Source organism: Populus trichocarpa, chromosome 1 (assembly GCF_000002775.5).
Source record: "Populus trichocarpa isolate Nisqually-1 chromosome 1, P.trichocarpa_v4.1, whole genome shotgun sequence".
Lineage (NCBI taxonomy): Eukaryota > Viridiplantae > Streptophyta > Magnoliopsida > Malpighiales > Salicaceae > Populus > Populus trichocarpa.
The window spans coordinates 31,372,353-31,399,676 of record NC_037285.2 but is presented as its reverse complement, the minus strand read 5'-3'; the positions used below and the strand labels follow the sequence as shown (position 1 = coordinate 31,399,676).

The following is a 27,324-nucleotide window of genomic DNA, read 5'->3' as shown; positions in this document are numbered from 1 at the left end:
ATTTTTTTGAATTCTTGTTATAGTGATTTTTTTCTAATTAATTAGATATATTTTATTGGTTTGTTTTGATTATGCTTGGATTTTTTTATGTTTTGTTTTTAGCAAAGCCACCAAAATTATCAATTTTTTCTTATGATATATGTTTTGATTTTAGGTTGAACCATGAACAAAATAAGAAGAATTGATTCTTTTTTTGAAAAAAAAATATATTGATAACTCAGTACAGCCTACTGAACGAGTTTTTTCAGCGATGAAGATTGTTAAAATAAGACTTCGCAATCGGATGAAGGATGATTTTCTTGCAAATTATTTGATTGTCTATATAGAAAAAGAAATTGCAGAAAGATTCACAATTAATATGATAATCGATTATTTCTATTCTATGAAAGAACGACGAGCACAATTAAAATAAATATGTAAGAATCATTCTTTATTATTTTTTGCTTTATTTCAAAGTTTATCAAATATAAATAATGTTTCGTTTTAGCTAATGTTTCTTATATACTTTGTATGTTTATATTTGATAGGTATAAAGACCAACAACATTAAAGTGATGGATATATTATGAAGATGAAATTAACTTCATTGCTTTGACTCAATTTAATATTGCTCCAAACTTTTTACCTTATACAAAGGTCATTATATGTTTGTAATAAGTTATTTGAATAAAACTAAATTATGTAGGTTTTGTTTCACAACTCATGTATAATAAATTAAAACAAATATTATATCTTATTATATTAATTTTGACCCTTCCAAATAAATAATCCTAGCTCCGCTCCTGTCTATGTGGATCCAAGAAAACTGGGTCTAGGCGTGATGACCCAAGCCTGCAGGGGTGTTTGGCATGCCACGCCCAGCCTTTACATGGGCATATGTCTTGTAAAGGAAGTTAGGCACATTCCTAGTGCATGGAAGTACGCCCATGCTCCTTTTCTAGTTGGGAGCTTGCCTAGGGCATGGGCTTGGGATCTTGCCCAAGACCATGCTTGTTGCTTGTTGGGAGGTGGGCTCGAACCACAACATAAGAGTTTATGCTTTTTGAATGATTGTTTTTTAGTTTTTTACTAATTTTTAAAGGTTTTTTAGATTCATTTGGAAGTTTTTTTTTTTATCTATTTCATTTGTATCAATCGGTTATCATCGATGAAAACCCATTTCGGATCTTCCCTTGACTAATGTCAGCCAATTCTTTTTTTCTTAAGGAAGTAATATCACTGTTTGAAATTTAATTTGTTCCTTTGTGGATTGGATAACGCCGAAAAGGTAATTATGTTTGTTTTTATATTTTAAAAATATTTTTGAAAAAATTTAAATTTTTTTTATTTTTTTTGTTTCAAATTAATAATTTTTTGATATTATCAAACCATTTTGATGCGATAATATCAATAATATTTTTTAAAAAATAAAAAATATATTATTTTAATATATTTTTAAATAAAATATACTTTAAAAATAATTACAGCTACATTCTCAAACACATCACACAGCCCAAAATCCAGCAAGACTTCTATCCACATCTTTTCATAATGGCTTCATTGCACAAGAAAGAAAGAGAAATAAAAATAAAATCCTACGCGTCAACCCCCCAGCTTTCTTCATATTTAAAAAAAAAATTACAGAACCTATTTTTTTTTTGGCAAGATGTCCTTTATCACTATTTTTGAAAAAATTAATTAAAAAACTTAAAAAATAGAGAGAATATAAAAAAATATTATATGATTATTTTTTAGTAGACAAACCATATTAATTTAACTATTAATTTCTATCGCACTCTCTCTTAGATCTCTTTTTGTTTTTTGTTTTTGTTTTTTAAAAAAAAAAAACAAATACAAACAAGCTGGATCTTGAATGAAATCTCTAGTTTACCTTTGATCCTTCTCAATCTTATTATTTCCTTTCACAAGACCTAATTTAATATTTTGAAAACTTAATTGAGATTTGGATTATAAAATAAGGGGCTAATTTGAGGTTTGGGCAACAAAATCTTTGGTACATAAATGAGGTTTAATTTGATGAGTTGTAAAATAAGGATGACAAATATATCTATAGATTAGGTTTTGCATTGTTTAAACCGAGCTTGAACCTAACATTACTTTTCAAACTTGATTGGGTATAAACTTTTTATACTCGAACACAATTTGATTAGATTTGGATATCTATGACTCGAAATCCAAACTTAAATACTATAATTTTACAATTATTTAGTATATGATTAAGCAAATCATAGGCTATAAAATTTAACTACTGGCATTTTTAATTTCCTATACATACATACATGTATAGCATATCCATCAATTTAAGCAAATTGGATGCGCAAAACAGGCATTCGCATGAACAATGTGGTCTATTTACATCCTATAGGAAAAAAGGTAATATCACCTCCTCCTAAGACTTCAATTGCATGCCCTAGGATTAACAAAAACAGACATCAACAACAGAAGGCCACCATACATTAATTACAAGACAACATGCTTGATAAGCTAAGACATGATTTTCTTCATTCAGAGGTAATAACTTTCATATATAATGATTGACCTGCAGAATACTGAAGGAAAACATGAATTTGTAGTACTTTGGAAAGAGAATTAACAACATTTTTTAGACAAACAACACAATATGAACACTGAAAATTAAGATAAGTAGGAGGTTTGACATTCTCAATTATTTTAGAAAGACAATTCCAATTTTTTTCCCAACTACTCAAAGTTGAGAAAACTAATATACAATAAAAAAATAAAAATTAAAAGAATAAAGATCAAATTAAAAAAAATAATATATAAAAAATTAGAATTGAAGGACTAAGTTAAAAACAAAAATATTATAGAAGGACCAAGAACAAAAATTACAAATCAAAAGAATAAGGATCGAGGTTGAAATATCAACAACAAAAAGGACTAACCTTTAATTATTTAGAGAAAAGAAGAAGGAAAAAAAGGTTGAGGGGAGACAAATTATCACACCTTTGCCGACACGTGCTACTCTAGGAGAAAGAGGACTTGGACTTAGCGGCTCTTCCAACAACACTGCAGATGAGGATTTTGTGACACTATAGATGTCGTACGCATGTTCAAAGTGAGTGAGCGTTTTTTATGGGCCATCAATTTAATTAATATTTAATCCTTGTTAAAAGATAAAAATACCCTTGATGGACTTATAATCACAAAAAAACCTAAGTGAAAAAACCAAAAAACTCTATATGCATGGTTTATTTTTTTATTTTAAGGGTAAATTTGTTATTTTACTATATTTTAAAATATATAAAGACAAAAATATCTTTTTTTGTCGGTTTAAAAAATATGAGTTGGAGAATAATTAGATCATTTCACCACGAAAAAAAAATTGAAAAAACATTTATACCTTGGTTAATACTTTAATGGACCATTTGAAAATATAGAGTACCCCCTATCACCAAGGTTATTGTTTTTTTAAGGCCAAAAAATTAATTATATTATTATAATGAATAATGAATTTTGTGTGTGTGTGTATATATTGAAAATGCCTTCAATTTTTTTTTAACTTATATCTTGGTATAATTTTAATATTTTCAAACTTTAAAATTATTTATGCACTTTGATTTGGAGTCTGGTCAAGTCAACGTCTGACATAGCAATATCCACAACCACCTCGAAACCAATCTTAATATTTCCAGATTCTTCTCCAACCCGACTAGATCAAAAAGTTTCATACCCATCCAAGTTAAGGCGGTCGGTATCCATTAATATCAGGTCAAATTATCATCACGACCACAGAGTTTAAAACTCCTACGTGAATTACCGGTTTTACACCTCCACGTGTAATCTACCCATCCCTAGCAAACAGACACAGACCTCCTCGTTATCCTCACCAAATCCACCAGGATACTCCCGTAATAAAACCCCACAATCAGGGACAAATGTGTCAAAAAACCGAATCCGCGTTGCAATTCTCCTTTTTTCTCATTAAATAAAACCTCCTAAAATACAAACTCTGGAATCTCTCTCCAATCCCAACTCGCGCCATTAACTCACTGAGCCAACCCGCCTCTAAATCCCATACCCTAGCAGCCTTCCCCCCATGGAGATCGACTCCGCGGTGGAGCCACCGCCACAACAACATCCGAGCACCGCCGAAGCCCCCCCCGAGAGCGTAAACCAGACACAATCTCCATCCGGTTCGATGGGGATAGAGGAGAGTTACGGAGCGGCGGCGGCGAGGTTTGATGATGACGAGGAAGAGGAGGGGGATGTTTGCAGGATATGTAGGAATCCAGGAGATGCGGAGAATCCGTTACGGTATCCTTGCGCTTGCAGTGGTAGTATTAAGTTTGTTCACCAGGATTGTCTCCTTCAGTGGCTCAATCATAGTAATGCTCGCCAATGCGAGGTTTCTCTCTCTTGCTATCTTGTTTCGTGCGTTTCATTTGATAATTAGGGATTTTGTGAGGTAATAATTGAAATATTGAAAGATTGATCGGAAGAGGTTTGATTAGGGTTTGGCGGTTGTTTAATTAATTCAATTTGGTGAAACTAGGATTTAATCGGAGTCTTTATAAATAAAAACACATACAAACTTTCTTCCTTTTGCTTTAATCTATGAAGTTTCGGATTGTACTGGATATGCTTAGGCTCACAGTATTTTTAATTTTAGATTCATAAGATAGGGATGAAAGGTGTTTGAGGAAAATTGATGAATTGCGCGAATTTTTTTTTTGTGTAATGGGTTAAACGCATGATAAAAGTGGTATCTCTGGCATTTTCTTTGTTTTATAGGAAGCGAAATGCATTTCCTTGTTTCCCAATGAATTTCTTCATGTTTTTTGTAGGTTTGCAAACATCCATTTTCTTTCTCTCCTGTTTATTCTGAGAATGCCCCGGCAAGGCTTCCTTTTCAGGAGTTTGTAGTAGGGATGGCAATGAAGACTTGCCATGTTCTGCAATTCTTTTTGCGTCTCAGTTTCGTGCTTTCTGTCTGGCTTCTAATTATACCCTTCATAACGTTTTGGATATGGAGGTTGGCTTTTGTGAGGAGTTTTGTTGAAGCCCAGAGATTATTCTTAAGTCATATCTCCACTACTGTTATTCTTACCGATTGTCTGCATGGGTTCCTGCTTTCTGCGAGTATTGTTTTCATTTTTCTTGGTGCAACTTCTTTAAGAGATTATTTTAGGCATTTAAGAGAGCTTGGAGGACAGGATGCTGAGAGAGAAGATGATGGAGACCAAAATGGTGCCCGTGCTGCAAGACAACAACCAGGACAGGCTAATAGAAATGTTGCTGGTGAGGCAAACGCTGAAGATGCTGGTGGAGCACAAGGAATTGCTGGGGGTGGTCAAATAATCCAAAGGAATGTGGAGAATGTTGCTGCTCGATGGGAGATGCAGGCAGCTCGTCTCGAGGCTCATGTTGAGCAGATGTTTGATGGTTTAGATGATGCTGATGGTGCAGAGGATGTGCCCTTTGATGAGCTTGTGGGCATGCAGGGTCCTGTTTTCCATTTAGTTGAAAATGCATTCACTGTAAGTCCACTGCTCTATATCATATTGTTTGGTGTTATTTTTATCATTTGCCTCCAAGAATTTCACTATCACATCTAAGTCATTTTCAATCTCTATGCTCTTTCCTTCCTCTCCTTGGTGAATATTGGACATATCTTCATTCAACATGATGCTTCCCCCCTCCTCAACTGTCTGTTCTTTTCTTCTGTCTTGCAACTAATTTTAAAAGTTATTCTCTCTGTTGTGGTGTTGATAAAAGTAAAGGCTGAATAAAATGCAGCTTCATTTTTCCATGTTGGTGAATTTTTATTTTTTTATTGTGGCTTTATTGATCTGCAGGTTTTGGCTAGCAATATGATATTCCTTGGTGCTGTAATCTTCGTGCCATTTTCATTGGGACGGATTATCCTATACTACATATCATGGCTTTTCTCTTTTGCAAGTGTTCCTGTGCTGTCAACAGTCATGCCTCTTACTGATACTGCCCTCTCCTTAGCAAATATCACCTTGAAGAATGCATTAACTGCTGTTGCAAATTTGACATCTGAAGGTGAAGACAGTGGGGTTCTTGGTGAGGTTGCAGACATGTTAAATGCAAATGTCAGTGGACTAAATGAAGTTGCAAATAACTTAAGCAGTCCACTTTCTTCAGATCTCCTAAAAGGGGCAAGTGTTGGCACATCACGGCTTTCTGATGTCACAACTCTTGCTATTGGATACATGTTTATATTCTCTTTAGTCTTCTTCTATCTTGGTATTATTGCTTTAATTCGGTACACTAGGGGTGAACCTTTGACTATGGGGAGATTTTATGGTATTGCTTCTATAGCAGAGACAATTCCATCCCTCTTCAGGCAGTTCTTGGCAGCCATGAGACACTTGATGACCATGATTAAGGTTGCCTTCCTTCTGGTTATCGAACTTGGGGTGTTTCCTTTGATGTGTGGATGGTGGTTGGATGTTTGTACCATAAGGATGTTTGGAAAGTCTATGGCTCAAAGGGTTCAATTCTTCGTGATTTCTCCTTTAGCAAGCTCATTAGTTCATTGGGTTGTAGGAATTGTTTACATGTTACATATAAGCATTTTCGTGAGCCTTCTTCGTGGGGTATTCTTCTCAGCCATCTTATTATTATTCAAATTTGAATAACTAATCACGTGGTTCAATTGAATTGATATTTTTTCTTTTTCCTTACTGTTTGCAGGTTTTGCGTCAAGGGGTTTTGTATTTTCTTCGAGATCCAGCAGATCCTAACTACAACCCGTTCCGTGATTTAATTGATGATCCTGTGCACAAGCATGCTCGCAGAGTTTTATTGTCTGTTGCTGTTTATGGAAGTCTAATTGTGATGCTTGTATTCTTACCCGTTAAACTTGCTATGAGAATGGCACCTTCTATTTTTCCACTGGACATATTGTAAGAAACCCATACTTCATTTACACCCACTGTTCATCTTTGGAGGTACCACAATTGTATATTGCCATTATTTGCTGATATCCAAATGCACTTTTATTTCAGGGTATCCGACCCATTTACTGAAATTCCGGCTGACATGCTTCTCTTTCAAATCTGCATCCCATTTGCCATTGAACATTTTAAGTTGCGGACCACAATCAAGTCCCTTCTCCACTACTGGTTTACGGCAGTTGGCTGGGCACTTGGCTTAACAGATTTCATACTGCCTGGACCTGAGGACAGTGGTGTTCAAGACAATGGAAACGCGGAGCAAGGAAGACAGGATAGACTACAGGTAGCTCAACTCGGTGGACAGGATCGGGCTGTAGTGGCCCTTGCAGCCGCAGATGACCAAAACAGGACCACTCTTACAGCAGGAAGTTCTGCGGAGGAGGATGATAGTGATGAACAATCTGATTCAGAGTATGCATTATGTGCTACATTATTAACAGTTTAACTTGGTTGTCTGAACTATATCATTCTTTGCTGATTACCATTTTTTATCATCTTTATTATCTGCATCATATTAGTTTTTAAAAATAGTTTATCATCTGTAGTGGCTTGTTTGTCCTAGACTCTTTATGTTAATTTTCTTCATACTTGTACATTATAGTGTACCCTTCTTATTTTTTTTTTCCCTGATAACAAGAATTGGAAGTAGGGGTTCTGATATTTTATTCCTCAATCAGCCTACCCCAGTAACGTCTACTGGCACTCATCTAATGTGTCATTATTCCATCATTTGTGACATTGATCTTATCTTATGGATTGCTTGTTTTAAATCTTAAATGCAAGGGTAGAAAGATTACTTATATTTAGTTCTTAAGCATTTACATGATATCCTTGTGTTCTGTTGTTGTATGGCATTCCATGAATATCTTTAAGATCTTATAATCTATTATGTCATTTTATTGTTTTACTTTTCTTCAATCATCTAGTGCTGATTGGTATTGCAGTTCTGGGCACCATCAACTGCCAGAAGCTTGCAATTAATGATGCATTATTTATCACTTTAATATTTTCTTATCGTTATTTATTTGTTATTGCATTTAGTTATGGTCACTGGGTGAAGGCTGCTTTGATTGCTCCTGATATTGTAAATGTGTCTTGTAGTAGGTACAGCTTTGCTCTTCGTATCGTCCTCTTGCTGGTGGTGGCATGGATGTCTTTACTTATCTTCAACTCCGTGTTGATAGTTGTTCCGATATCACTTGGGCGTGCTCTTTTCAATGCCATTCCTCTTCTGCCAATAACTCATGGCATCAAGTGCAACGGTAATGTGGTTGATTGAATTTGTTTGGTTGTTCTTTTGCATCATGCATTTGGGATGAGAGAGCTGATTTGTTCTGGTTTTATTTCTTTCCTCAGATCTTTATGCTTTTGTAATTGGAAGTTATGTCATTTGGACGGCTTTAGCTGGAGCAAGATACTCCATTGAGCAAATTAGAACCAAGAGGGCAACAGTGTTGTTTAGCCAAGTATGGAAGTGGTGTAGCATTGTTCTTAAGAGCTTGGCTCTTTTGTCAATATGGGTATGTCTTTATGATTATGTTGTTTTGCTTGTTTCTCATATATGAGAACTCTTGACTCTCAACTCTTAAATTTGCTGTTTTCACTTTCCAGATCTTTGTTATCCCAGTGTTGATTGGGCTTCTCTTTGAGCTTTTGGTAATTGTGCCATTGCGGGTGCCTGTAGATGAAAGCCCAGTTTTCCTTTTGTATCAGGATTGGGCATTGGGGCTCATCTTTCTTAAGATCTGTACTCGGCTGGTGAGTTATCAAATTGTCAGTTCCACATGATTATTTTACGCTTTAGTTATGAATGGCTAAATAATCGTCAGGATTGCCCCAACCTGCATAACCTATGGTTATTGGCAATTAAAAGCCTGATAGGACATGGTGATTTACTATCAGATGCCTGAAAAGTAGATCACCAACGCCCTAAGAGATGTGTGCTTGTTCTTAGATTGCCCAGGGTTTGATATTTGCAGAAGTAACAATTGTATCTATTTTCAAATTACCGTGGATTAGGAAATTTTTTGTTTCATTAGTCTGTAAAGCATTAAAATCCCGTTTCTACTGCATGCTATTATAATGTCCACATAGTGACCTGCAATAACATAGATTGTTTTATCCTAGCAATGGGTTGCTGCCTTTAAGAATGTAGAGTGTAAGGAGCGGAGAGTATTTTCATGGTGGGTTGGGATTGTGACAGCAGTGATACCACAATGATTTCCATTTCATATACTCAAAATAAATCTTGTGCTTGAACAGGTTATGTTGGACCAGGTGATGCCACTGGTGGATGAAAGTTGGCGAACGAAATTTGAAAGGGTGAGAGAAGATGGTTTCTCAAGGCTGCAATGCCTTTGGGTACTGCAGGAGATTGTGTTCCCAATAATAATGAAGCTGCTAACAGCCTTGTGCGTACCTTATGTCTTAGCAAGAGGAGTATTTCCTGTGCTTGGGTACCCTATGGCAGTAAACTCAGCAGTGTACCGATTTGCATGGCTGGGATGTCTCTGCTTCAGCCTGCTGTGCTTTTGTGCCAAGAGATTCCATGTCTGGTTCACCAACCTTCACAATTCAATTCGTGATGATCGCTATCTCATTGGACGCAAGCTACATAACTATGGGGAGGATCTAGGAGAGGAGCAAAATGAGGCAGGGACTTCCTCCGAAGCACAAAATTCAAATTCACAGGACACTGGTTTGATTCGAGAAGCTGATGTGGGAATTAGACAAAGACGTGCTAATCGACAGGAAGCTTAATTTATGTACAAGTTTTGATGTTTCTGAGGCCAGTACCAGTAATGGGATGCATGGCCTAATTATATGTCTATAGGATGTACCATTGGGAGTCTTAGGAATTGTGATCGTTGCTTTATAGTTGTTTTTTGTGCATATATTATACAATGTTAGATTAGAAATTAGAAGAGAACACCAAAGCGTTTTAATTTTAATGAGATCCCTTTTGCTGCTTTTTCTCCTTATCTATCCGCTGTAGGTTCACAACATGCTTGTATGATGGCAACAACTACAAGAATCGGCCATCCCTTGTTAGATAACCAATGTGTGCATACTGCAACAGAGCTACCAGTTCTTTCTCCAGGGTGCTTTCGGTGTGCTCTGGTTTGAAGTTTTCCGTCCACCACTTGGATCGGCACCAGGAACACCACAAGGATCACGCCCCCTCTTCCAATCAAAAGCCTGAAGTGGGTTTTGCTTCCTAAACATGGTGAACCATTTATGCTAATTTCTTTCAAATTAAACCCTTGCTTACCCAGTAGCCAGATCTTGCAAATTGCATCTCTCCCATCTTAAATAACTTACGCCCATTAATTTAATAACCTAAAACAGCATCATAAGAACATGTTAAAGCACCAGAAATTTGTCACTCGCATAACAAAAGTTCAAGCAATACCGTCTCCATCATCAATGTAACTTCTGAAAGAATCTCAAAATAAACAAAACCGGTGCCTAAGCTACCAGGCAGTCAAAGTATAAATCAAAGCCGTAGATAGAATGGTTTCTTGTCTGGCATTTCAAAAACTATGCCCAAGCTCAACCTAGGGCACAAGGTTGTCATTCAATGACAAAGAAGCTAGTTGATCAGCTGTGCCAGTGGCCTGCTGCTGAACAGTCCTTAGAACCTCCATTGCTTCATTAACCTTTGCTTTGAGAGCTTCTGGTGACTCAAGCAAGTGCAGAACCTCAGTTTGATCCATCTCCAGAAGCATGCCTGTCACTTTAGCCGCTGCTTCAGGCTCCAGCTGTTCCACGAGAGGGTACAGATTTTCGCCAAGCATCTACAGTTATGCATGCAGTAAAAATTAACTATCAATTAAACCAGACTACCACACAGGCATCAGATGTATTGGTCACCATGTCCATTTCACTCATCTTCAGTAGAGACAATTTATATTATTCCCAGTAGGGATAGGAATTGGGATCGGGATCGGGATCCTCTCATTTTCATTTTGTAATTTGCTGACATGTTCCTGATATCTATACTGTGAAAAATTGAAATGAGCGCAAACATGATTTTTTTGTGCAAGAAAAAAAATGACAGCTTCAACTAATCAGAACATCATTGATATGTCCCAGTAGACAATAACTACTGTATCTAGAAAACATGCCTTCTCAGGTGATGAAAATATCATTATGGCCTTGTCCAACAAAACCCCATACACCTCCAGTTAAAAATAAAGAAAGAAACAGTGGCCCGTTTCAGTGAGGAAAGTACTAAAATTTAATAAATAACCAATGCTTCCAGTATTATTATGTGCCATTTCGAAGAGCACAAGAGTCTGAGCATCAGCGAAGTGGCCTAACATCCTAACCTAGGCCATGCAGGCAGCTAAATAAGAAATGAATATGCAAATAAAATAGGGATAGGGCATACCGTTCTCTGCTGATCTGGAGTAGCATTTGCAAGTGCAGTAGCCAAAGCCCCAACAGGAATTGACTGAGACAATGCTGCATCACGCATTGGCATGCCACCCATGTCATATGGAACAGGAAGCATGCCTCCAGCAACACCAGTCATTGGAACATCAGGCAAGCCACGTCCTGGAGGGTAGCGATAGACACGCCCCCTAGGAAGCATCTGTCATCGATTATAAAACCATAAGATAGGGTTTTGCCATCTCAATTAACTAGTAAGGAGAAGACGCCCCCTAGGAAGCATCTGTCATAGATTATAAAACCATAAGATAGGGTTTTGCCATCTCAATTAACTAGTAAGGAGAAGACTATCAACCTGTTGCTGCATAAGTGGGACTGGCTGCTGGGATTGCTGACCAGCTCCTGCCCGTCGACCTCCAGGTCGCTGACCCTGCTGACCCTGCTGAACCATTGGCACAAAGAAATTTGGCATAGGAGCCCCGCCAGGCCTCATACCAGGCACTAGCTGCTGTTGATACCCAAACCCAGGCTGATAAAAGTGCAACGATTACGGAAGGCACTTTCAAGTGAGAAAGCAATTTTACAAAATTGACAAATGGGTGCAAATCTATTAATAGAAAAACAGAACATTCATACACATAGCTATTCAATTAATGTGCAACAACACGAGTGGAAAGCATTACCTGGGGTGGTATGATAGCAGGTGGGGCTTGTCCATAAAATATTTGCTGTCCAAGACCTGGACCCGCAGGGGGATACATAGGCATACGAGGGCCAACTGAAGGTGCCATTGCAACTGGTCGCATTTGAGAAAATTGAGCCTGTTTGATGAACAGAAATCCATCAGATACGAACGACCAAGAAAATTAATTTTACAAGGAACAAGAACAAAGACACCTTTGAAGGATCAGCAAAAAGGAAAGTAGCATAGCTGCAGACTGACAAATAACAAAGGGAAACAAAAGATAACATAAATGAAAATAAAGTACCTGTAGCCTGGCTCTTCTATCCTCCTTTCTTTGTGCAAGTGCAACATATAGAGGTTTGCTAACAACAATTTTTCCATTCATCTCCAAGAGCTATCAAAACAACAAAATGATATTAGTGTATTCTAGGGCCTTCATGAAAGCACAGAAAACGTATCAACTTACAGCTCTAGATGCCTCTTCAGGAGTTGAAAATGCAACAAACCCTGATCCTCTGCTTATTCCATTTGGGTCTCGCATAACCTGTAGGTGAAAACATGTTTGTGATACTATAATTACAAATATAAAAGTTATTTGTTTATATGAACAGCTCGATATAATCATCATGGAGAAAAAGTATGGTACTTTCTCACACCAGGAGACAAAAAGTATAGAAACGGAACTAGACTGAATCGAGCAGCAGGTGGTGGTTTTTGAAAGCCACTGGCGCTGATATACAAATCAGCTATGAAAAACCTGTTGTTGGAGATGGTAATACAATCACATATCAGAGAAATCTTGCTGGATACAGGAAGGCAGTCGTTCATTAAACTGGAAAGGCTCCAAAGGGTGACAAAACCAACTGGATAATGCATGAGTTTGAGTGATCGATCCCCCTCCGCATGTCAGAAATCATACAGACAACATGAGGGTAACATGGATATTCTTCTGTCTCCAATTGACATAACAATATTTGTTTATTCTTAATATGATTATTAACCAGATTTTTTTTCTTTGTTTTGGTGCAGCTGGAAGACTGGGTTCTGAGCAGGATTTACAAGAAACATGAGAGGTGTTCTAATGTTAATACTAATGTCAGAAATCAACGAAGTAATGAGGAAAATTCTTCTTTGACAAAAGGTGATATTAATGAAGATTACACAAACCATCAAAAGCTGCATACTCAAAATGGTTAGCTACTCAAAATTCAAAAATGCATACCTTGCACGACGTGATTGTACCAAATGGAGAAAACAGCTCCTTAAGCTTCTCATCACCTATGCTATCATCTAAATTTTTGATGTACAAGTTTGCACCCTGAAATTTGTCAGCTGCTTCCTTCATACTCTGCTCAAATCGCTGCTTTAATTCAACTTCCCTTTCATATTTTTTCTGAGCTTTCCCAACAAACCATTCCTTATCATCAATTTTTTTCCCGTTAAGAGCCTCAACTGCTTTAGCAGCATCTTCTGCATTCTCAAAGTTAACAAATCCAAAACACTTGGATTTTCCATCGCCATCCCTCATCACCACAATACTAGTGATGGTTCCAAATTCACCAAAAGTTTTGTTCAAATCCTCCTCAGTTGTTGTTTCGGATAGATTCTTCACAAAGACATTGTTGAATCTCATCTTGTCAGTAGCAGTGTCCCTTTCCTGCTTGCGAAGGAACGGTCCCACATAAACTTGCTTATCATTCAACAGCATGCCATTCAGTTTCTCAATTGCTTTTTGGGCAGCTTCTTCACTGTCAAACTGCACAAAACCATAGCCTTTAGACTGGCCAGATGGGTCAGTAGCAACCTTGCAAGAGAGGATGTTCCCAAATGCCGAAAAAGTATCATGCAAAGCTTTGTGGTCAATTGCCTTGTCCAAATTCTGTCAAGTAATGCATTCAAGTCAGACAAGAAACAGAAATCGAACTCGATAAAGCCAAAAAAATACAAATAACCATAGCAACAAGCAAATTGACCGGTAATAAAATACAAATACCTTAATAAATATATTTCCAGCCCCACTTTTGCGAATAGTTGGGTCACGATGAGAATACATAACCCTGATTGGACTTCCATTCAGGGGAGTAAAATTCAGCATTTCTAATGCCCTCGCAGCTGTAAACATGTTCCACACAAAACAGAAGTGAACGAATGGAATTTAACACAACACACCAGGAAGACCAAAACAAATGACACTCAACATTCTCTACATGCAAAACATTAAGGGTGTCAATGCATTCATTATTTGCCATCAAATTCAACCAAGTCTCGATTTCTAAGAACATATAAATACTCTTCAAAAGTCATGATACCCAGTTGAAAACCCCTCCCAAAAATTCTGAAACTTTTCGCTCAAAGGTACATAAAACACCACAGTATCATTCAGACCCATTAAAACCACTCAATTAAATACAACATTAACACTAAAACCTAACAGAAAACCACTCAATTGAATAATCTTCGTTTCTCCACTTAATAATCACCCACTAAAAACCCAAAACTTCAAAAAAAAGACAAACAAAAATAGAAACTGACCATCTTGAGGATTGCTGTAGTTAACATAACCATAGCCAAGGGACCTACGGCTCGTCAAGTCCCTGCAAACCCTGACTGAAACCACTTGACCCACTTGATTAAACAGATCATACAGCTGGGAATCAGTCACACTTGCTTCCAGATCACCCACGTAAAGCGACGTCGTCACAAAATTAGGGTTATTAGCCCCTGCATTCACACTCTGTGGTTGAACTGGTACTTGAACTTGTGCCATTTCCGTTTCTTTTTTGCTTTTCTCGGAAAAAGTTTTGATTTTTTGTGGGTTTTGAAATAACTTCCCTCTCCTCTTTTTTTTACAAGAATAAAAAACACACAGGCCGACTGTTTGATAAAATGCCTAATAGAGAAGTTTTGATTTTTTCTTTTGAATTATGTTTTTTTTTGTTTTATGGAGGAGAGGGAAGGTGAAGGAGGAGGAGGAGATATTGGCCGCCGGATAAGAAGTGGTGGTGGGGGCGGCGGAAATATTGAGAGAAGGGGAGGGAGGGGTAGAGAAAGAGAGAGAGTGCAGTGGTGGGAGCTGCAATAAAAAAAGGGAAGAGTGTTTGGGGGCTGAGAGAGGGTTAGAGAGGGTTATATGTAAACCCTAAGATTGTGTGAGGGAGAGGTATCAACCATTGGATTTGATGGTGTGTGGGGTCCAGATGAGGTAAAGTGGGTAACTGGTAGGATAAAGAGGCTTTGACGCGCGATACACGTAGTGTTTGGCATAATATTCATTTTTGTTTTTTTGTAAATTTTAATTTTGATTATTTTTAGTTTTTTTTTAAATTAATTTTTCTTTTTAATTTCACTTTACATCAAATATAAAATTTATTTTGTATTTTTATTTTTATCTTGAATTTTTTATATAATTAAAATTAATTTTTTAATTTTACTTTTCAAATTGAGAATTAAGTTTTGTGGTTTTTCCGGATAAAGCATTTTAGATCTAATAACTTTAATAACAAGTTTAAAAATAAAAATGAGTTAATATTTTTTTAAAAAAAATTGCTTCTGTAATTTTTTTATATGTTATTTTAATTTCATGATTTGAATTGTGGGTTTAAATGGATATATCAAGTTGACTGAATCCTGATTATTGAGATTATAAGTTTACATTTCAGGTTAACCATAGCTGATATTTTAGAGTATATTTTTAGTTCATACTATATTCAATGAGTTATAAATTTAGTTGTATTGTTTGTTTTTTAAAATAAATATTTTTTTTATTGAATTATAATGATCATTTTTTTTATTTGATCCATCTAATATTATTTTTTCTATCATTTAATAAAAATAAAGATAATTTGTTTTACTAAGTCGACTACATAACTTAAGTCAGGTGTGTGTTTTTTATTTGACATGCTGAACATCATTCGTTCTTTGTAAAAAATAAAAATAATTCACCAAGACTAGCAACGATTCTAAACAAAGATACTTGAGATTTATTTATTTATTTATTATTTATTATTTTTTGATATTTGAGATTGCATTTGAATTAGATTCTTGGTGGAAGCATACGGGGAAATAAAAATCGATGCTTTCGATCGGTTTTACTATTATATATCTTGATATTTTTTTTTACCCAACCAAATATTTTCTTACTGGTTAATACAGGGGTAATGCTGCCATATATTAATGAAAATTAGTCAACTCAAAAGGTCAAAAAGTTGATAGGAAACCTGTATCAGCGGAAGAAAGAGAAAATAGATCATTACAGAGAATCATATTTATACACAATAATAGTAATTTAACATAAAAGGGTATTAATAAAATATATCATAACATAATTAAATAATATTCTGATGAATATTGCACAATAAATACAAAAGAAATTCACATATTATTAATATGATTAAAGACATGTTTGTTTTTCATTTCAAAAGTGTTTTTAAAAAAATTAAAATTTTTATTTTTTTATTTTAAATTAATATTTTTTTAGTGTTTTTAAATTATTTTGATGTGCTGATGTAAAAAATAATTTTTAAAAAATAAAAAAAATATTATTTTAACAAAAGACTACGTAGGTTAACATGTGGACTTCCATTGCTCTCTCTTGTTTTTTTCCCCTTTTAACGAAAGACTTGTCAAGCATAGGGCTACGCTATGGATGGCTGTCATTTCCTACTATATAATAAATAAATAAATAAATAAAATAGCAAAGACTCGAATCTGTTCTATGAAAAAATTAATATCAATAAATCAACATGCCATACCAATTTATTAGCCTAACAAGCAATGCATTGATTTGTTGTCTACCACGTCAATAAATTTGTTAGCATGAAATTATTGATATCTTCATGTATCACTGTTTAAAATTATTTTTTATATATTTTAAAATTATTTTAATTTATTAATATTAAAAATAATTTGTTAAAAATAAAAAATATATTATTTTAATATATTTCTTAAAAAAAAACATTTTAACAAACAACTATTATTACATAAAAAGTTACTTTAAAAGAAGAAGAAGAAAAAAAGGTCTCAGAAGCACTGCCAGTGGATTGCCGCCGCCGTGCTATGGGGGTAGAGATGACGTGAGACCTCTTGCTATCAGCCAGTGAGCGAGCAAGCACCGAGATGGAATACAAAAAAGTTTGAGAAAGAAGCACGTGAAAGACTGGAAAGTTGTCTGTGAAAAACTGGCGAGTACGGATACGAAGATGGATTATGGTACAGCACAATATAAATACGCATACGTGGAAGGAACTGTCAATTAATAATGATTATGAGGATATCATGCAACAAATACGTTAATATGTTATCCTCTTAATATATATATATATATATATATATATATAAACTTAGATGTTCGAGTTTGTTTGCTTGTATTTTGACTAATTCTACGGGCTTTGAAATTAATGACCATGCAAATTTCCAGTAGTCCTGAGATTTGTGAGACTCGAACGGGTGATTTTTATGGAGCAAACCTAAAATCTGAACAGTAAACTACATCCCTTAAGGTTAAATTACCAATAATAAATAATACAAAGTTTAAAACATAATGAAACAACAAGCTTACAACATTCGGAATAAAAAAAGAGTTAAGATCAAGATTTATTTATTTGAAATACCTAACATTTATATTCACATCAACAATATTATTTAATACCGTGAAAATAACATACAATTATAAAAAATATTTGAAATATATAATAAAAATATTTTAAAAAATAATTATTACTGTAACAAAAATAACAAAACAATATTTTCCCTACATACTTGTTTGGCAAGTGAACATGCCATGAGTTTTTTCTCTCTCTCTATCTCTCTTTAATATCCAAACCCACCTATTAATAGATTAACGATAGGTTTTACAGTACTATAATTACAATTAAATTGTGGATCTGGTTGTGAAGATGATAATTGTGGTTCGTGGCGTGTATCAGGTGATGCTTGTCTTGTGTTTTTGGTTTTTTTTTTTAAGTTCAATTTCTTTCTTGACAATTAAAAGCATAATGTAAAGCTAGAAAACGAGAAATACAAATAAGTTCCGAAGAGTTTCTTTGTTTTTATGTTTTAAAAATATTTAAAATATTGAAAATTTTTAATTTTTTTTGAATTAATTTTTTTTCTTGTGTTTTTAGATTGTTTTGATATATTGATATCAAAAATATTTTTTAAAATAAAAAAATATTATTTTAATATATTTTTAAGTGAAATTTTTGTTTTAAAAAATATTATCAAAATCTTAAATATCCTTAAAATCCAGTGTACGCGCTCGGTTTTTTTTTAATTTAACATGGGTGTCCGGGTTAGTTTGCGCGCACTTCAACTAATCCTACGGGTTCTGAAGTTAACGACCATATAAGTCTATAATGGTTATTATATAAGTAATCATATGGTTCAAACTTGAAATAAAAAAAATAAAATTTTTAATTCCAAACTTTTATTACTAGACTATCATTTTAATGGTGGTAAGCATTCGGTTTTTTTTTTTTTGATTTACGTGGGGTGTCCGGGCCAGCTTACGCGCACCACGACTATTCCCCACGGCCCACTGGACATCCTGCAAGCCCAAGAGCAGGTAAGGCACCGCGGGGATGACAGACGTGCACATAGAGGGTCAAACCCGGGACGGGGGCGGAACAAGTCACAGGCGTGCACATTCGGTTTTTATTTTGACAGGTGAGGGTCAATTAATACCTATACGACATTTGATTAATGTAACTGCATGGTTTTGCCGACAAAGACTTTCGATCAGCTGGTGATTCCGACATCAACGTTAGATATTTGTTTTTCCACGAGTTTTCCATTTATTATTCATTCCTTGCTGATAAACTTGAACCACACAAATCTACATCGTTTTGCGAGAAAGGAAAGGAAAATTTCTTAGTTACACGGCGGGTTTTATTTCACGCTGGATGATACGTCCACGCGAAGTATGGTGTTTTTTAATTAAAATTATTTTAAATATCGATATATTTTTTGATATAAAATTATTGAAAAATACATAGAATCATCACCTACATATTTTTTAAAATTAAAATATTTCAAATACAAATTAAAAATATTTACATATGGACAAAGCAAGCACGTTCTCTTGACAGCTAGCGAAAGGGATTCCTTTCCCCTTTTTTTTTTTTTTTTGTTCCCGTCAAAGGCTGGTAACGTTTAAAATATTGAGGATGGAAGGAAGCGTTTGGAAACGCGGTTTAATCTGTGTTTTCAAAAAATTTAATATTTTTTTTTTGTTAAAATTTAATATGGTTTGTACGTTTTGGATCGTTTTGATGTCTTGATGTTAAAAGTAATTTTTAAAAAATAAAAAAAAATCATTGATATGTATTTTAGCATAAAAAATTATTTGAAAAGCACACGCAACCATACTGCCAAACAAGCTCGAAGTGGACAAACGCAGCCTCCACGCAATGTTGATTGCCCCCTTCCACACAACTCATCGAACTTTCTTATTTGTACCGAGACAGGACAATTCTCATTTCCCTTTCTTTTCTCCTCATCGCTTGTTGACAAATCTTTTACATCCAAATTGTTTTCTTAATGCGTTTTTCAGATCTTCTTTATCATCAATCTTTATAATTTTGAAAAAATATTTTCCACGTGTAAAGATTTTACAAACAATAATTTATTAACAATATTATTCAACTATTTAAATTATTATTTCTATCTCACCACCACTCTCATCTCCGTTATTAAATAAAATCTTTTTAATTTTCAAAAGTGTTTTTTAAAAAATTTAAATTTTTTATTTTTTTTTCTTTTAAATTAATATTTTTTTATATTTTTAGATTATTTTGATATATTAAAATTAAAAATAATTTTTTTAAAATAATAATAATAATCCTGCTCTCAAACTTGAGTGTTTTTATCTTACCACCTCACCACAGTCTCTTTTACTAATATCTCATCGTTTTTATTACCATCATCTCTTTCATTATTATTATTATTATTATTATTAAAAAATTCGAGTGAAAAATATCTTATGAGAAGATAATCCACATGTGAAATATTTTATGTAAAAAAAACCCAAAAAGTCAAAATAAAGCAATAGAATACAAGAAGTAAATCCATTAAAGGGCTGGATAAGCCGTGACTTGTGAGCTGTAGAGGGGTCCACGGAGTTAAATAAAGAAAAGTCCTCACCAACCAATTGGCGTTTCGACGTCTCTCAAGTTTCCTCTAATCTCGGAACAGAACAACCCCAAAAACAACACTTTCTGATTCAAAGAATCAAAGCGCTATCTCTGTACCCATCTGCTTCAAATCTCACTTGGAAATTCCTCAGTTAGAGCAATTCAATAAACTCTTAACAAATCCCCCCTTCCTGACAGAACAAGCGTAACCTTGTTACCGTCATTGTTGGTCTAACCCTAACTACAATCATCTTCTGCTACATGGCTTCTGTTGCGAACACTTTACTACTCTCTCTGCCTCCGCCACTCTGTTTCAATACCAATAACAACCAGTCACCACCACCTTCTCTTTTTGTTTCTAAAACCCCAAGATCGAAATGTTGTCGTCTTCGCTCCTCCTCCGTCCCTCGATCACCATACCGTTCTTCTGTTGCAGTTGCCTTGTCCACTGTAGCAAACTCTGTTCCGGTGAATAACTGACTTACCCGCCTCTTGCTTCTGTTTTCTATTTATAGCGTTTTTTTATATATAATTTTTTTCTCTGCAGGCGAGAAGTGGGATTTACACAGTTGGTGATTTTATGACCAAGAAGGAGGGTTTATATGTCGTTAAAGCTAACACAACCGTTGATGAGGGTAATTACTACTTTTTCTTTGATTATGAGTTGTTCTGTTTGTTGATTCTATTTTTTCGTGAATATTTTTCTGCAGCATTGGAGGCTCTTGTAGAGAAGAGAATAACTGGGTTTCCCGTCATTGATGATGACTGGAGATTGGTAAGTTTTTCATTTTATCTAATGATTCCACTGTCATATGGTTTCTAGTCATGCTTACCAGTTCCTTGCTTCTATGCTGTTCTTGGGATTTCGTGGAGTCCAAAGTTCACCCTGAGAAAAAAAAGCTAAGATCTAAACTAGAAAGCTAGTCTAAGAAGTAGTAAAATATCTATGTTACTTGTTCCTGAAAATGAAGGATAGCACTCGGTCAGCTAAAAAAACTATATTTATTTGAGATTATGTTGTAAAGAACTGATTTCAAGTCTTTACTTGTTGCAGGTTGGTGTTGTTTCGGATTATGACCTGTTAGCGCTCGATTCCATTTCAGGTAGTATAAGATTAGTGAAGCCAGTGTTGGATCTTTATGTCTTTTTTCCCCGCATGTTTTTACCATTGTTTGCTCCCTTGTTTGAATTTTCTCATGAAGAGTGCATGCGTGGGAAATTATTTCCATTTGGACGTAATCTCCTCATTGCCATTGCGTGTTCTACAATTTTTGTGTTTGTTCTTCTTCCCCCTTTTCTTTTCTAGAGAGTTCTTAAGTTGACCGGAGAATGATGGCGAGTTAGATTACTATGGTTTTCAAAACCAAGTTGATCTCTTTGTTAAATTTTTAGCTCCGTTAAGTTTGATTCAAGGAGTTCCATTAAAGTTGGGCTGAAGAAACTTGGCTACAAGTGCTTTCTCAGACCATGATGGATTGATGGTCATAACAATTTAAACAACCACACGGCCACCTTACTTCCCAACTTCTTTTATTTGTTAGATTTGCTTGCTTATCTAGTCGAACAATACTATTTCATCTTGGCATCAATTGAAAAGTCAATTCTAGCATCAATTTGCTAGGCTTGGAGATAGACTAGAGTAAAAACGGATAAGCTAGGGTAACTAATAATGTTGGATTCATGGCCTTTCAGAAATAAATTTTCTTCATCCCTTTGATTGTGGCAACATTATGATTATTCTTAGCTTGTTTCTCAAACTTTTCTTTTCAATCTCAAGGGCCTATAGCAGCAAGGATGCTGTACTGATTCAGGTTTATATGTATATGTATATGTATATGTATATGTATATGTATTGTTTTGTTAGATGTTGGTACTTAGTTTTGTCATTCGTTATTGCTCTTTGTCGACAAGCAGGCACTATAATTTTGTAATGTGTGAAACTGCTACTAATTTCTTCTTTTGGTGTCTATCAGGTGGCTGTCAAAATGACACAAACTTGTTTCCTAATGTTGATAGTTCTTGGAAGGTGTGTGTGAAGCTCCTCTTTGATATTCCAGATGTTTGCATCTAGTATTTGTATTCGAGCATGCATGCATGCGTATTTTTGTTTTTTTTTTAAATGAGATATTTTGACTGATTTCTATAGTTAGAGATTAGAATCCTTCGTGTTTGTCAAATTCAGAGCTAACGTCCTTAAACTCCCAATAATGTTGTAGACCTGCTGTTATACTCGCCAATCAAATATACAAACGAACAGAAACAAATTGAACATAGTATTTTCTTTAGGCATGAAGGTGGTGAGAATTGGGGGCCACATCTGCAAGAAAAGATATGTAGTTTATCATACTTTTAAGAGGATGATCAGGCCATGATCAGCAAACAAATCATAACCATTTCTTTGTCAGATTAAGAAAGGTGGGTGTTGTGGGGGTGGGGGTTCAGTAAGTCTTTCCAACACTGGAGTAGCCCTTACCATTGAATCCAAGGTTCAGAATGAAAATGGGGTGGATTGGCTCAATAAGGCAATTTGGCTTTTTAAAATCCTTGCCATCCTTCCCTTTTCAAGTACATGGCATGCAATCAAGGAATGCTCAGTACTTCCTCCTTCACCAGGGCTTGCTCACAATTAGTCAACTAACTCTTATTGGAGGGAGGTAAAGAATGCAGAAGAATGTGGCAAGTTGATGGTTTGATTGCTGCACCATTACGTTTAGCACCATCCTGCAACCCAACTGCTGGCCTTACATACAAGTTTTGCTTGAACAAATTCTCCAAATGCAGGGATATTCTTGTTGGTGGGTAGATGTAATGATGGTAATTTCTAATAGTTAATGGAAAACCATACAACAACTTGATAAATGAGAGTTTTCTCCATCGTGGGAATTGGGCCTATAATAAGAGTTTGATGTTCGAATTACAAGAGAGACTGGCATGTAAACTGGCAAAGGGGATTTTACTTCTAGAACATTTTTCAGTTAATGTTTTTTAGTACTGAATTCTGTGTCTTGATAAATATTGCAGACTTTTAATGAGTTACAGAAACTGTTAATCAAGAACAACGGCAAACTTGTTGGTGATTTGATGACTCCTAATCCTCTAGTTGTTTATGAAACTACCAATCTAGAGGATGCTGTTAGGTATTAACTCTTTCCACTCTAGTGTATCCTTTTCTTCTTCAAGGACATTTCTGTTTAAACCTGTAAGACAACATGTTCTATTTTGTACTTCCATAAATGTATGACAATACTTTCGAGAAGATTTTATTATGCATTTTCTCTCTGTCCAAGCTTTATTAAAAATATTTTCTAAATGGTTATCATCAAATTTCTAATTTTTTCTCTTATTGCAATCGGATTCTGTGGGAATTTTCACATTAAACTGAAAACACGCTTGATGTCATAATCTAATGACAGGTTGCTGCTTGAAACAAAATATCGGCGACTCCCAGTGGTAGATGATGATGGAAAGCTGGTAAGAATTGTTCCCAATATTCTTTATTCAATCTTATTTTATGGATTCCAATCTGTTCTGAGTAATTTATAACTGGTCTCTAATTTAAAACCAAAGGTTGGAATCATTACACGGGGAGACATTGTTAGAGCTGCTCTACAGATAAAAAATGCCACTGAAAGGTCAGCATGAGTTTGTGTTCCACGATAGATTAAGACTTCTGAAGTCTATATTGATATAGCAGTGCTCTGTTTTTGTTCAACACAAAGGCTTTGCAGTTCATTCTTCCAGGTACAATCAGAGGAAGCTATCAATCTCCTGCCCTGACAGTCTTTTCTGCTACAAATTGTATTTTTTATGAGGTTCAAAACTTTGATTTCTAGTTAAATGTTATATATAGTATAGGCTTGGTAAATATGAAATCTTGTATCTAGGCTTGGAGTGGTTTGGCAGTAGTCTAAAGCAAGGTTTTTTTCAATGTAGCATTCTTGTTGCAAGTAGGATTTCTAGCCGCAACCAGGCCAATTATTTTGACATTTTCCCATTATTTTGAAGGAGTCTTAATTCTCAAGAAAAACAATATTTCAGTATTGGCTAAAGCACCTCAACTGTTGGAATCTAAACCAATTCTGGCATGGCACCCCACTGGTTTAGCGCCTCTGTTTTCAGCATGCAATTAGTCAGTCTCTCTAGTTTAAGAGGTCCATCGCATCCTTATGTTTTTATTTCCGTTCATAACTTATTCCTTTTGTTGTCCGTTAATGAGGTGGCGAGCTGTCACTAGTTTAGTTTAAAAAAATAAAATTAAATACTAATTTGGCTGTAAGTTAATGGAAAGAAACCTAGGGTTAGTTTGATGATTTTCAAAAAAATTAATTTAGTTTTTAAAGAATTAACCGTCGTAAACCATAAAAAAATTAAGTCATGGTTTATGAAATCGGAGGGTCAAGTTCTTATACTGCTAAATTCGAAACTAAATTATTATTTACTCTTGAAACAAACAGGGAGTATCAATTGCTATAAAGTATAAACTCGAGAGTAAACGAAGTTTCAGAATACAGCATGTCTACCTTCTACCGACCTTAGCTAACTGCTATGATTCTTCCAAATTAGCTGACACCCTTGCTGACGTACGTGTAGGTGCCAAATCTAGGTTCTTGAGAGTGATGTCCATCATTGTTCGGTGTAAAAAATGGATAAATCCTATGGAAATTCATTTAATTTCTTCTTATAAATATTCCATTCGATGTCTTCACTGCACATCCCAAAATTTGGAACTTATAAAGTCCAAGGCTCTCTTTCTCTCTTGCCAGCCAAGCTTTCATCCAAATCCATCCCCTCTGCAACAATGGACTTAAACTCACCTCCAGTTGAAATGTTCTTCTTTCCATTTGTTGGTGGAGGCCACCAAATCCCCATGATAGACATAGCCAGAGTCTTTGCTTCCCATGGTGCCAAAGCTACCATAATTACCACTCCATAACATTCCCTCTCCTTCCAAACATCCATCCACCGTGACCAAAAATCTGGTCTCCCAATCTCCATCCACGCTCTTGAGCTGTCTGACAATGTTGATATAGCCGACACGGACATGTCTGCAAACTCCTACACTGACACTTCTATGCTCCAAGAACCTCTGCAAAATCTTTTACTCGAACGAAAACCAGACTGTATTGTTCATGATGTGTTTCATCGTTGGTCTGCTGATGCTATTGACAGTGCTGGGATTCCAAGAATTACTTTCAACGGGAATGGATGCTTTGCTCATTGTGTCCGAGAAAATATGGAACGCTATGAGCCCCATGAGAAGGTAACTTCTGATTTGGAGCCTTTTATTGTTCCAGGTCTTCCTGATGGGATTGAACTGACCACGTCCCAGTTACCATTCCTTGGAAGACCACCAAATGGTGGAGGGTTGCATAAAAGAATGCGAGGATCAGATGAGAAGAGTTTCGGTGTTATGGTTAATAGTTTCTATGAATTGGAGACTGCTTATGTGGACTATTTCAGGAATGAATTAGGCAACAGGGCATGGCTCGTGGGACCAGTTTCATTATGCAATAGAAATGTGGAAGATAAGGCTGAGAGAGGCCAAAAGACTTCAGTTAATGAGCAAACCATTTTGAGCTGGCTTGACAGTGAAGAACTCGATTCGGTTCTTTACGTCAGTTTTGGAAGCTGAGCTCGTCTAGCCCCTGCACAAATTCTTGAGATCGCCCACGGTCTTGAGGCTTCCAATCACCCATTCATCTGGGTGATAGGAAAAATCCTTAAATCAACTGGACAAAATGGAGAAAGCAAAGAAAATTTGCTTCCCAGTGGGCTTGAAGATAGAATTAAAGAATCCAGACGAGGACTAATAATAAGAGGCTGGGCTCCTCAACTGTTGATATTAGAGCATCCGGCTGTTGGAGGGTTTGTCACTCATTGAGGATGGAACTCAACTTTAGAAGGTGTGAGTACTGGAATGCCAATGGTAACATGGCCTATAACTGCAGAGCAATTCACCAATGAGAAGTTGATCACTGATGAGTTGAAAATAGGGGTGAAAGTGGGTAGTATGCACTGGATGTCGCCAAGGACCGAGTCATGGGTTTCAGTGGGGAGAGACAAAGTGGAGGCAGCGGTAAAGAAGCTGATGGGCAGTGGCAAGGAGGCAGCCGAGATGAGAAGAAGAGCTGAAAAACTTGGAGTGAAGGCAAAGATAGCCGTCGAAGAAGGTGGATCCTCTTGTAAGAATGCTGATGCTTTGATCCAAGAACTTAAATCTCGCAGGCAAAGTTGAGAACTTTGCGTAGCTTGTTACATGGACTCTGCTTTCCAGGGCAGCAACTGTTCTGGGTTAATGTCAATAAAGGGATGGTAATGGATCGGGTTGTATTTTTAATATATATATATATATATATATATTTTTAAAAATATATCACAATAATATTTAAAAAAAATTCAAAAAATGCACGGTTGTATGTTAAACACAGCTTTTGTTTTATCCATTTTAAAAAGCTGTTTGTCTTTGCGGTAGCTGCTGCGTTTTTATGCAAACGCAGATAATATGGTGTTTGGTTAAAAAATAAAGCTGCGATTTGGTTCATAGGACCCACTAAAAATGAGCAATTTTTTCATGCTTCTCATCCAGCGTTTTGTATTTTTACGTTTCACTCTCCACTGTTTACTTTTGCAAAGTGAACAGTGGAGAACATATCCATTGTCAACACCAAGCCCTTCCCTTCAACTCACACGGCAAGCAACTCCTCACCACCAACAACACAAAAAGCTCTCATCCTCAAGCTGACAGCCAAAAACTCCTCCCCTCTTCACCGTGGTCAGCAACAACAGCCACTACATATGTAATAGCAGAACCAACTCCACCTTCAACCAAACCCGATCTGTCCAAGCCGTGACAGAATCTCCTTCAGCAGCTCCTGCACGCCGACCTCCTCCTTTTCGAGTCTGTTTGTTTACGCGGTTGCGGCTGCGTTTTAAGTAAACTGCAGATTTAAACTGTTTGGTAAAGAAAAAAACGGGATGTATTGTTCATGAGCCCCATTGATTACTGTGTTTGCAACGCAGGGGGAGAAGAAGCAGCTCCAAGCTGCTTTTTTCAAACTGTGTTACAACACAGTAACCAGAGGTGCGCAACTTTCTTCTTCCAGTAACCAGAGGCGCGCAACTTCTTCTTCTTCTGCACTTCCATGTCTCCACTATTCACGTGAACAGTGGAG

The 27,324-nt window shown here is 35.8% G+C and overlaps 3 protein-coding genes and 1 pseudogene across 4 annotated transcripts; 3 read left to right on the top strand and 1 right to left on the bottom strand.

Annotated features, from left to right (window-relative positions):
• Positions 1 to 3,952: 3,952 nt before the first annotated feature.
• On the top strand, positions 3,953 to 9,924 carry LOC7465030 (probable E3 ubiquitin ligase SUD1). Of its 2 annotated transcripts, none has more exons than XM_024610217.2 (9): positions 3,953 to 4,365; positions 4,805 to 5,497; positions 5,816 to 6,583; positions 6,681 to 6,892; positions 6,995 to 7,354; positions 8,048 to 8,205; positions 8,300 to 8,463; positions 8,555 to 8,701; positions 9,206 to 9,924. In XM_024610217.2, exons 1-9 carry the CDS (start codon positions 4,057 to 4,059, stop codon positions 9,701 to 9,703), a joined length of 3,309 nt encoding a protein of 1,102 aa, XP_024465985.1. In that variant the 5' UTR covers positions 3,953 to 4,056; the 3' UTR covers positions 9,704 to 9,924. The 2 variants fall into 2 exon arrangements, with proteins under 2 accessions (XP_024465985.1, XP_024465981.1); XM_024610213.2 differs by having other exon boundaries at positions 3,954 to 4,365; positions 8,045 to 8,205.
• A 382-nt stretch (positions 9,925 to 10,306) lies between these two features.
• Positions 10,307 to 15,130, bottom strand: LOC7492048 (polyadenylate-binding protein 8). The gene is made up of 9 exons (XM_002300191.4): positions 14,556 to 15,130; positions 14,017 to 14,135; positions 13,246 to 13,902; positions 12,490 to 12,567; positions 12,328 to 12,417; positions 12,022 to 12,159; positions 11,694 to 11,867; positions 11,337 to 11,540; positions 10,307 to 10,740 (listed from the first exon to the last, which is right to left on the bottom strand). Exons 1-9 carry the CDS (start codon positions 14,788 to 14,790, stop codon positions 10,501 to 10,503), a joined length of 1,935 nt encoding a protein of 644 aa, XP_002300227.1. The 5' UTR covers positions 14,791 to 15,130; the 3' UTR covers positions 10,307 to 10,500.
• A 5,028-nt stretch (positions 15,131 to 20,158) lies between these two features.
• Positions 20,159 to 24,192, top strand: LOC7465031 (CBS domain-containing protein CBSX2, chloroplastic). Its single transcript, XM_024593454.2, has 9 exons — positions 20,159 to 20,620; positions 20,700 to 20,787; positions 20,863 to 20,927; positions 21,207 to 21,255; positions 22,126 to 22,178; positions 23,174 to 23,289; positions 23,566 to 23,623; positions 23,720 to 23,784; positions 23,872 to 24,192. Exons 1-9 carry the CDS (start codon positions 20,414 to 20,416, stop codon positions 23,927 to 23,929), a joined length of 759 nt encoding a protein of 252 aa, XP_024449222.1. The 5' UTR covers positions 20,159 to 20,413; the 3' UTR covers positions 23,930 to 24,192.
• A 134-nt stretch (positions 24,193 to 24,326) lies between these two features.
• On the top strand, positions 24,327 to 26,503 carry LOC18095201 (abscisate beta-glucosyltransferase-like; annotated as a pseudogene).
• The last annotated feature ends 821 nt before the right edge of the window (positions 26,504 to 27,324 follow it).